Below are 10,780 nucleotides of genomic sequence, written 5' to 3' on the forward strand. Positions count from 1 at the left end.
TAAAAAAGGAAGGAAATAAAGAAAGAAACAATGCCATTCACGACCTAGATCTCACAGCTGATGAGGAACTGGATTTACTCACAAAATGGTAGGACAAGGAATCATCGGAGCACGTGAGGAGAATTCGGTCAGTCTATGTGTCTGACCCCAGCGCAGCGCTAGGAATGGCTTGGAGGAGGTTAAACGAGTGTTATGGCGCGCCCGAGATGATTGAAAATGCACTTTTTAAAAAGCTGGATGCCTTTACTAAAATCTCTAACAGAGACTACGCCAAGATTAGAGAACTTGGAGACCTTCTAATGGAGCTGCAAACGGCCAAAGATGATGGATACTTACCAGGACTGGCGTATTTGGATACCGCAAGAGGGATCAATCCAATAGTGGAGAAGTTGCCCCATTATCTACAAGAGAGGTGGATTTCTCACGGCATGAAGTTTAAAGAGGAAAACCATGACTGTTTCCCTCCATTTTGGTATTTCACCAGTTTCATCTGCCATGAGGCAAAAGCAAGGAACGACCCTAGCTTCGCCATCCTCAGCAGTAATCCTACAAAGGGTGATGGATTTACACCCAAGGACAACAGTCAGAGAATGCCTATTGCTGTCAACAAAATGGATGTTTTCCCCAAAAAACCCTCCAACATAGATCCATGTTCCAAAGAGAATGACCTTGGTAAACATTGTCCTATCCATAATAAGCCTCACCCCTTGAGGAAGTTCCGGGGCTTCAGGTTGAAGACACTGGAGGAGCGGAAAGCTTATTTGAAGGAGAACGGCATCTGCTTCAGGTGTTGCGCATCTTCCTCTCACTTTGCACGCCATTGCAGAGCCGTGGTTAAGTATACAGAGTGCAACAGTGAAAACCACAGTACCGCTCTCCATCCAGGGCCACCCCCTTCAGACTATCAGGCGTTCAGCCCCTCTACAGGTCATGGCGGGGAGAAAGAAGCCTCATCTTCATTAATATCTGTGAACAATGCATGTACAGAGGTCTGCGGCAAAGGTCTTACAGCCATGTCCTGGTCAAAGATTTGTTTGGTCTGAGTCTATCCGAAAGGTAAGCGGGAGAATGCAGTGAAGATGTACGCGATGATCGACGATCAGAGCAACAGATCGCTAGCGAAGTCAGAGTTCTTTGAGCACTTCCACGTCAACAGCAATGCATCTCCTTACTCACTGAAGACCTGTACTGGTATAACAGACACAGCTGGAAGAAGGGCTGACGGTTACCAGATAGAGCCTGTACATGGTGGAGTCAGTCTGTCACTTCCGACACTGATAGAATGTGACGAAATACCAGATAACAGATCTGAGATACCTAAACACCAGGCAGCCCGTCACCATCCACACCTGAAGTCTATCGCCTCGAAGATCCCAGAACTAGACGAGAAAGCTCAAATCCTCCTGCTGCTAAGTCGTGACATCTTGAGAGTCCACAAGGTGAGGAAGCGAGTGAATGGGCGTCACGATGCCCCCTTTGCCCTCAAGCTGGACCTGGGGTGGGTTCTGGTAGGCGAAGTGTGTTTGGGCAGCTCTCATATGCCTAGGGTGCAATGTTTAAAAAACAGTGTGTTAGAGAATGGCAGGCCTTCCGTCTTTACACCTTGCGAAAACCACATTCACCTCAAAGAGAAGCTGGTAAGTCCAGAGATAGATACTGAGGTTTGCCCTCAGCCCCAAGTCACCACATCTTCAACCAGCGTGAAAGACAGAAAACTTGGTCCGGAACGCTTTGAGCGTTTCTCCACATGGGACAGTGAATCGCTTCACTCATCCATGTAGCACGCTCTTTCAAGTCCTCTTCTGTCAATCCTTCACACAAGGGTCAGTATATTATGCATTTATACAAGGTGAAAAGGTGTTAGTGTTACGGGTCCCAGGGATGAGTGTCACCGTTGCAGAAATGTTACTTGTATTAAGCAGGTAGAAGAGTAGCAATGAGGACACGGTGCATCTCGTTTTCCCGCCAGATTGCTCCTGAGGAAAGAAGTTCCCCGGAGCAACTGAAGTGAACACAAACGTTCCGCCTCACTACTTCATTTTTAAAACCGTATCATTACTCCATTAATGTAAGAAAATAAATAAAGGTCCTAACATAAATGCAAATAATGATCCAAAATAATTAGTCAAATCATCACACACCATATTATCACTGAAATGTGGCCACACTGTCTCAGGTGTGCCACATTAGCATGACATACAGTCTGTGAGGTTAAAAGTATTTAAGTGTTTTATTAAAGCATGTGCAGTCATCATATAAGTGGTGTGTAACAATATATAAATACTTCACTAAAGTTTATGTCAAAGTTTATGAGCAGCTGCATAGCATGGCACTGATCCATCAGAACTCTGTTCAGAAAACAAGCATTTTAACAGCTGTTTGCTTGTCGTGTTGCGAACAGACCTGACAAAGCATGAATTCAGACTTTTTACAAATCAACATCATAATGTCATTATTTCAGCATTATTTTGATCCGTTTATTGTATTATTATTTTTATTATTATTATTTTGGGTTCATCCCGCTGTAGCGATGTGTGGCTTGCAAGATACAGTCAGGAGGAAAGAAAGGCACTGGGTGTGAATGCACGGTAACACAATACGAAGGAACAACATAACGTAACTGAAATGAACATAAACAATAGCACATGCACAACAACTGCACTATGTAATGATACATTGAACCGCTGACACGCTCCCCAGAAAACTCACTCACTCACTGTGCCCATTCCTCTGCACCCACTCCTCTGCAGTGAGGCCGCTCAACGTCGCTAAGCAGACCCAGCTCGTCTGGCTTGCAGCGGTGGCCAAACTTGGCGGTCCAGCGTTTCCCACAGAGGCTGCACTTAACCACAAATGTGGCCCTCTTTTTGGGAGGAGGATTAAGTCCTGTTCTCCTCTCCTCCTCTCTCCTCTCCATCTCCCTCTTTCCTCGTCTCCAGGCCGTGGAGACGGGGACAGGGAGAGGATGTGGTGCTGGCTGGGACCAGGTGGTGGGCTGAGGGGTGGGAAGAATGTATGTAGGTCTGTCGGGAGGTCTGGGTGGTTGGGTTGGGAGAGGAGGAAGAGGTTGGGGTTGGGGGGGGCGGCGGCCGGATAAAATACACCGGTGGAGCGAAGATGAGGGGGGGGGGTTTGGTGGAGCGAAGATGAGGGGGGGGGGGGGTTTGGTGGAGGCAGAGAGGAGGCGGCGGAGGTGGCTGCTGCTGGTGGTGGTGGCGGCTGGTGGTGGCTACTGCTGCTAGTGGTGGTGGAGGGAGGAGAGGGAGGATGCACCTCTCTCTGCCCGACGACCCCCTGACCTGTGGTGTTCTCAGGGTCCTCGTAGGCCAGGGGGTCGTAACGTTTCTGTGGAGTCCCCAGCAGCGGCCTGGCATGGGGCAGCAGGCTGGAGGCATCCATGGACACGATGGATGCCGGGATGTACTGCTCTAGCATCCTCAGCTCAATCGCCTTCCCCCTCTGATCGTACCTGTGTGTGTGTGAGAGAGAGAGAGAGAGAGAGAGAGAGAGAGGAAGTGATGTCCCACCTGTAGCAGACAGGCTGTAACCTCAGGAGGACATGATAGTGGGGAGAACTCACCACTGAGTCAGTGTCCTCTGGTTAATCTTGAAAAGCTGGAGCCGGGTGGGAGTCATAATGTCCTCGTTTGTGATGACATTTCTCTTTTTATGGTGTAATCGCTCAGGACGAGCGTCCAGCGGTTGCTCCTCTTGCCCCCAACCCGGCCCTCCAGGTGCTCCCAGCACAGCCGGACACAAATGGCCTCCACTACCCTGCTGGTGCTGGGCCACTGGCCGAGGCCGATGTCGTTTCCGTACGCACACGTGACGGACACCAATCAGCTTATCAGTAACACGTCTCCACAGCCAGCTCCTAGTGAACACTGAGATATAGTTTATATATTCAGTTTGGTTTTTGGCTCACCGTCTAAGGCTGTCAAAACCGACGCAGGTCGTGGTCCTTCTGTAGGACACCTTGTATTTCCCCGTCGGTTGCTTGTCCCTGTGCCGGGCGGGGAAGTCAAGAGCCTGCTTGTCCTGGGCAGGCAGCTTCTGCCACAAGGCCACGATCTCCTGAGCCTTGGCGTGGGTTGCGAACATGTAGTGGCGCAGCTCCACCAGGCTGTCAGCCAGCCTCACCACATCTTCGTAACCCTCAGCTGTTGTACCTCCAGGCCTGGAGCAGCTCTGGAGAAAACAGGGAGAGAACAGGAGGATCAACATCAGTGAAGGAAGGGAAGTTAGTCACAACGTGCTTCACAAGACTACAGTTATTAAGAATAACAGCAGGTCAGACCAGTCTCTAAAGTACTCACATCACCGCGGTCTGGAGTGGCTGGCTCCTGCTGTCCTGGGTCCTCCTGGACTGGGTCCTGCTGGACTGGGGCGCTCTGGGAGGCAGCTGGAGGAGGCTGGACCACTGTCTCAGAGGAGTGGAGAGTTGCATTGGTGTAGAGCAGCTCCTCTTCCTCCTTCTCCTCCTCCTCTTCCTCCTCCAGCTCGATGCCGTCAGGTACATCAGGATCTCCCCCCAGGTCCTGATCCGGCTGGTGGTTGGATTGAGCTGATAGGTAATCAATACCTAAACGTGAATTTAACCAAATCTCTCTGTGTGCTTGTATGAGGGAGAGTTTCAGAGAGTTAACCCTTACCAGTGTACCCCCTGGCCTCTGTGTAGTCTTCAACCAGCGTTCGCCTGTACAACTCCTGGGTCAGCCGGTTCAAGACCTGCTGCTGTCGCTAGCTGTTGCAGCGGACTTGCTGGTCAGCGTCCCTGATGTTGGCTTGGTGTGTCCCCAGCTTTACTGCTTACTTTCTTTCTTTCGGCTGTAGTCTTTGCGGTGTGTTCAAGTGCAACTTGTCGGCCAAAACAAAGGTGACGTGAGGCGACGCAACAGGCGGCCTTTGTTGCTGCTAGTTCTTTGATGTTGGCTTGGTGTGTCTCCAGCTTTACTGCTTACTTTCTTTCTTTTTTTTTAAACTCTTTTTTTATTTGAGAACAAAGAACATGAGGTCATCATGGGTGTTACAATGTGAAATCACAGTACATTTTTGTAAATACATCTTAATATAAATTGTCACACTTCAATCAACGGTGTAAATACACAATCCATTTTTCCCAGTACTCAATACTTTTTTCCAATTCAAGCCTTAAAATAAATGTGAGTCTTTCCATACGATATATTTGATTAACAATACCCCGCCATTGGCCTAATGTTGGAGGATCAGTCTGCAACCACTTTCGAGTTGTGGCTTTCTTACTACTTGCCAAGAGAATCTTTATTAAATATTTATCTTTATGTAAAACAATTTCTGGTATTTTTCCCAAGTATATTGTAATGAATGAGTACTTTAACTTTATTCCAATTATTTTATTAATCTCAGTTGCCACCTCTTGCCAATATGGTTGTATTTTAGGGCATGCCCAAAAATATATGGAAATGATGAGCCATTGAGGTTCCACATTGCCTCCAACAAAAGCCCTGGTTCTGCGTGCCTGTTTGCAGTGCTGTTAATTTAGGAGTGATGAAAAATCGCACTACGTTCTTCCATCCAAACTCCCTCCAGGATCCCGAGTTTGTAGTAGTTGCCTGAGTCTCACATATCTCTGTCCAGTCCTCCTCTGTTATTTGTGAATCTGACTCTTTCTCCCATTTTTGTTTAATGTAGTTTGTAGAGTGCTTCTTAGAGTCTTGTATACTTCCATATAGTTTGGAAACCAACTTTTTACTTCTCTCTTTTTATATGCATAAGAGAATATAGTAATCAAATTGTAATCGTTTGTTTTTATGCTTTGTATTTTTTTCTTAAAGTAATCTCTAACTTGCAGGTACCTGAAAAAGTCCTGCTTTTCCAGTCCAAATGTATCTGCTAAATCCTGATAGCTCTGTAGTTGACCTTTTGAGGTGACTGAACAGAAAGACGTGATACCTCTCCTAACCCACAGTTTAAATCTCCCATCCAACATTGCAGGCTCAAATCCTGGATCATACGCTACCCAACCCAAGACCCCCGCATGTTTCTCCAATTGTAATTTCTTCAGCAGCCTAAACCACAGCTTAACTGAAAATAGGGTCCACTGGTTTAATCTGTTATAACACCTTTCAGCCTGACTTCTGTTACCTAGTATTGACTGTATTGGAGTATCTATCTGTTTAATTTCCAATGTCTTCCATTTGGATTCGTAGTTTGGTGCACACCAACACACTAAAGGTTTCAATTGGGCAGCATAATAATAATCCTGTAGGCATGGTAGGGCTCTCCCTCCCTTCTCCTTTGCCAATTGTAATGTTTTGAACTTTACCCGAGGTCTCCCGCTGTTCCAGATGAACCTCGAAATCATCCCATCCCATTCGTTAAATTGTTTTTGGGGTACTTCCAAAGGCAATGACTGGAAAAGATAGAGTAATCGCGGTAACATGTTCATTTTATTTATTTCTATTCTACTACTCATGTCTAATGGGAGCAACGTCCATCTAGAAATATCTGATTTCATCTCTTTATTGATAGGACCATAATTGCTTTCAAAGAGTTTTGACATGTCTTTTGTTAAGTTTATTCCCAAATATTTTATTGAGAGAGAGTTCCATTTAAATTGATATTTCCTTCTCATATCTTGAGGGGGTATAAAATTAAAAGTGAGAGCCTGAGTTTTTTGGATATTTAATTTATATCCAGAGTATGAATTATATGTTTTTAGAAGGCTCATCAATTTAGGAATACTAGATTCAGGGCTCGCAAGGAACAGCAGAACATCATTGGCAAACATACAGATGTTATGTTCTTCTCCTCTGATTGTAATCCCTTTTATCTCCAAGTCCTCTCTAACTGCTTGGGCAAGGGGTTCAATATACAATGCAAACAGAGCAGGGCTCAAGGGGACACCCCTGGCGCGTCCCTCTTTCTAGTTGGATTGTTTGCGACAGGTGTCCGTTAACCTTAATCTTGGCTATTGGAGAGGAATATAGTGCTTTAATACGCTTAATAAAACCGTCCTTAAAGCCAAACCTGGCAAGCACCCTGTACAGATATTCCCAACCCACTGAGTCGAATGCCTTTTCGGTATCAAGGCTGACCAGCATTGCATTTATATTTTCAGTTGTAATATGGCTCATAACTTGTAATGTTCTCCTTAAATTATCCTGTGTCTGTCTGTTTTGTATGAAACCTATTTGGTCTAGATCTACCAGCTCAGGTAAGATGACCTCTAGCCTCTTAGATAGGATTGAAGCAAATAATTCTACATTTAGGACCGATATTGGTCTATATGAACTGCATTCCTTTTTATCTTCTCCTTCTTTTGGAATTATTGAGATGACTGCTTCTCTCCATGATTGCGAGGCTTCTCCTGTTCTCAATGTATGATTAAAACAGTTAAGCAGTATAGGTATTATTTGTGGTCTATATGCTTTTTACCATTCAGACCGGTATCCGTCTGTGCCCGGTGCCTTACTTGATTTCAACCTTGAGATAGCTCTCAGCCATCATTGCTTTGTTCTGTTGCTCTCCTATAGATGGTAAATCCAATGAGTTTAGAAATCTCTCCATTGCTAGTGTATCTGCCCTTGCCGGTTGGGTATAAATGTTGAATGTTTTTTATTTCACTGCAGACATTTTGTGTTCTAGGATTCCTGATTTTGTAGATTGTATTCTTTGCCTGTTGTTTTCGTATTCTCCAGGAGAGGACTTTCATTGCTTTAGGTCCTGTCTCGTAGTATTTTTGTTTGACAAACTTGAGTTGCTTTTCTATTTCCTCACCATATATCCCATTTATTTCTTGTTTAACTTTGTTTAATCTCGTCAATATTTGTGAGTCTCTTTGGTCTGTATGTCTAATCTCTAAGGATTTAAGCAGCTGTGAGAGCGATAATTTTACCTCGAATCACAGCCTTTGCTGCGTCCCATAGAGTATTTGGGGAAACTTCTCCATTGTCATTGCTTTGAAGATACATTTCAAATTCGTTCTGAATCTGTTTCTGGACTGTTTTGTCATTTAAAATACTTGTGTTGAGTCTCCAGAGTGTATTTTTCTGTTGATTAACTAAATGTATAGATAAGTATACTCCTGAATGGTCAGATACATCCCTAATCCCTATATTACAATTTTTAATTCTATGTCTGTCTGATTTATACATAAATAAATAATCAATTCTTGAGTACATAGAGTGGCATGAGGAATAGTAAGTATACTGTCTTTCCGCTGGATGAAACTCTCTCCACACATCAATCATACCCAGTTCCTTGAGCATCCGTTGGACCACTGTGGCATTTGGATGTTTCTTTTGGGATGGGTTAGTTGTATCCAGTTTAGGGTTATTTTGAACGTTCAAATCTCCACCACATATTAGAGTACCATATGATTCTGTGGCTATCAAGTTAAATATCTTCTTAAAAAAGGATTTGTTACTTCCTGGCGTAGCATATACATTAAATAGTGTTACCTCTTTATTATCTAGTTTTCCCCTGACTAGGACATATCTCCCCTCCTTATCCTTGATTTCAGACATAAATTCAAAATTTACTGAGTTTGGGATCAGAATAGCCACACCCCTCCTCCTTCCAGATTTATGTGATGAGTAGTAAGTATTTTGGAATCCAAGTTTTTTCAATTTATCATGTTCTGGAGGAGAACGGTGGGTTTTCCTGCCAATATATTACCTGCATCCTTTCTCATCTCATCTTTGCAATGATTTCACTTCTTTTAATCGGATTATGCAACCCCTTGACATTAAGTGTAACTATCCTGTAGTCCTGATACTGCATGAGTTTAGTTCAAATCCTGTGGACTTGTGTAACACAGCGCTGTATTCCGAGATCCATCTCCGTTATCAGCGGGCCAAGCTCTGACTTTATAAGCTTTGTCACAAACTCCGGTAGGTTGTTCCCCTCAGATCCCTCCGGCACGCCGTATATGCGGAGGTTGTTGCGGCGAGAGCGTGCTTCTGAATCAGTTAACTTAGACTGCAGAGCCTCTTGAGTCTCCATCGTCTGAATAAGAGCCTCTCTCGCGGCTGCGTCCCATTCTTCAATACCGGCGATGCGTTGTTCCGCCTCCGCCACTCTGACTTTGGTGGCGTGCAGGTCACCTGTAGCTTCTTTGAGTTTCTGGTTGATTTTGTCTCCTAAACTCTTTCAACTCTTTCTTTATGTCTACACAAAACGAGAGTCGGAATTCACTCGTATCACTTTTCAGATCAGATCTGAACGCCCGGATCTCATTGTAGATAGCCTGCATGTCCGCTTCGTTAGCTTTCCCCGCCTCGCCGTTGTTCCCGTGACTTTCTTCATCGCCGTAGTTTTCCTCTGCTATTTCACCTTTCTCACGTCTGGAGCTTGTTTTGCCTTTACCCTTTTTTTGCTTTTCTCCGTCCATGTTATATTTCAGTTTAATTTTACGTCTCAGGTATTTTTCCAAGGGGATTAAAAAAGACTGATTGGGAGAGGTTATTTCAAGCAGCCATCTGCTTCAGCGCCACACCGGAAGTCGTCTACTGCTTACTTTCTAACAACAATACCAAGCAACAGTGTACTGTCAGTAGACGAAGAAAAGGACTGCGATGGCTGGGAATGGAACCCAAGTCAACTGCTTGGAAGGCAGCTATGCTCACCACTATACAACCATCGCTGCACAAGAAGTATTTCACAACAAATTCCCAAATTTTCCTGGGCATTGAGACTGTAACGAGCCCTGCATTTAAGAAATGCATGGGCTGTCACCTCTACTGACTCATTTTCGATATTGTATCAAACACAGTATCAAAAGGTGGGTTTGATTGAATGCCAATCTTAAGGATTTTAAGAGACAACACACAAATTCAAGTGTCTACTCAATCAACAATTTCTGTCAAAGAATCACTTTGTTTGCTTTTTTTCTAAGTTTCACCTGAATTTTCTCCGCAGGGAAGCCTAGGCAAGTATCATTGGTGAGCTCCCGCTGCCGAAAAGTACCTTTCGTTGTCGGCAGGATTCTTTGCTCTGCGCTATCAGTGCTTGATCTTTTCAGTTCTCCTTATAGCTAGTTCGCACTGCACAAATTTCGCCCTGATTTTCCGCTCCCCTTTTAGCCTCTCGACAATATCCTCAGTCAGAGTCAGCAGTTCTCCTCCCCTGCTGAACACAGCCTGAGCCAAACCCTGATCTCCCTTCCTGAGTCGTCTTAACTGTTTGCCAGAACTTCCATGATGACAAAGGAAAGTCCTTCTCCGTAGCATCAACACATGGTATGGATATTACATTTCATGGATGAATAATTTCCTATTATGAGATGCATCTAATTGTGAATTCTCCATTTTGCTGTGAAGTAATAACTGCTGCTGCTTTACAACTTTTGTCTTTCTTGGTGAATAATAAGCAGCTGGTAGAAGACGCTACCCTCCCCGTCGGGGAATCAAACCCCAGCCTTCCGCTTGCCAAGCGGAGATACTGTCCACTATACTAACGAGGACTGCTTCATCCCTGTTTTTGGCACGTCAAGGGACAGGTGGCGCTGTTCCGGTGTACAAAGGGAATACACAGAGATATGGAATGAGCCCGTAGGTGTGAATGTGAGTGTGCATGGTTGTCTGTCTCTAGTGTCAGCCCTGTGATAGTCTGCCGATCTGTCCAGGGTGTACCCCGCCTTCCTTTACCATTTATCCATTACCTTGAGGCATTTCTCCATCCTTGCCTCAGGTGGGAATCGAATCCATGACCTTCTGCTCCGTAGCAAATACACAGGAGCAGAACCCCCCTTCCCTCTCTCCCCCCACAGAGAATAAACTATAACTTCCAGACTACAGTA

General features: G+C 44.9%; 1 protein-coding gene and 1 long non-coding RNA gene across 2 annotated transcripts; both read right to left on the reverse strand.

Moving 5' to 3' along the window:
* Positions 1–2,455: 2,455 nt before the first annotated feature.
* On the reverse strand, positions 2,456–4,447 carry LOC119498734. Its single transcript, XM_037787784.1, has 4 exons — positions 4,322–4,447; positions 3,926–4,188; positions 3,581–3,874; positions 2,456–3,469 (listed from the first exon to the last, which is right to left on the reverse strand). Exons 1-4 carry the CDS (start codon positions 4,445–4,447, stop codon positions 2,710–2,712), a joined length of 1,443 nt encoding a protein of 480 aa, XP_037643712.1. The 3' UTR covers positions 2,456–2,709.
* A 1,329-nt stretch (positions 4,448–5,776) lies between these two features.
* On the reverse strand, positions 5,777–6,167 carry LOC119498933. Its single transcript, XR_005209217.1, has 2 exons — positions 5,999–6,167; positions 5,777–5,936 (listed from the first exon to the last, which is right to left on the reverse strand). It is a non-coding gene; the product is annotated as an uncharacterized LOC119498933 (long non-coding RNA).
* Between the last annotated feature and the right edge of the window lie 4,613 nt (positions 6,168–10,780).

Source organism: Sebastes umbrosus, chromosome 12 (assembly GCF_015220745.1).
Source record: "Sebastes umbrosus isolate fSebUmb1 chromosome 12, fSebUmb1.pri, whole genome shotgun sequence".
NCBI classification, from domain to species: domain Eukaryota; kingdom Metazoa; phylum Chordata; class Actinopteri; order Perciformes; family Sebastidae; genus Sebastes; species Sebastes umbrosus.

What these genes read in the sequence shown, in the direction of transcription:
- LOC119498734 (XM_037787784.1), bottom strand. Translation starts at nt 4,447, where the DNA reads ATGCAACTCTCCACTCCTCTGAGACAGTGGTCCAGCCTCCTCCAGCTG. An exon ending in GGTTTTGACAGCCTTAGACG is followed by an intron (nt 3,875 to 3,925) that starts GTGAGCCAAAAA and finishes AGTGTTCACTAG; the next exon opens with GAGCTGGCTGTGGAGACGTG. An exon ending in CAGAGGACACTGACTCAGTG is followed by an intron (nt 3,470 to 3,580) that starts GTGAGTTCTCCC and finishes ACACACACACAG; the next exon opens with GTACGATCAGAGGGGGAAGG.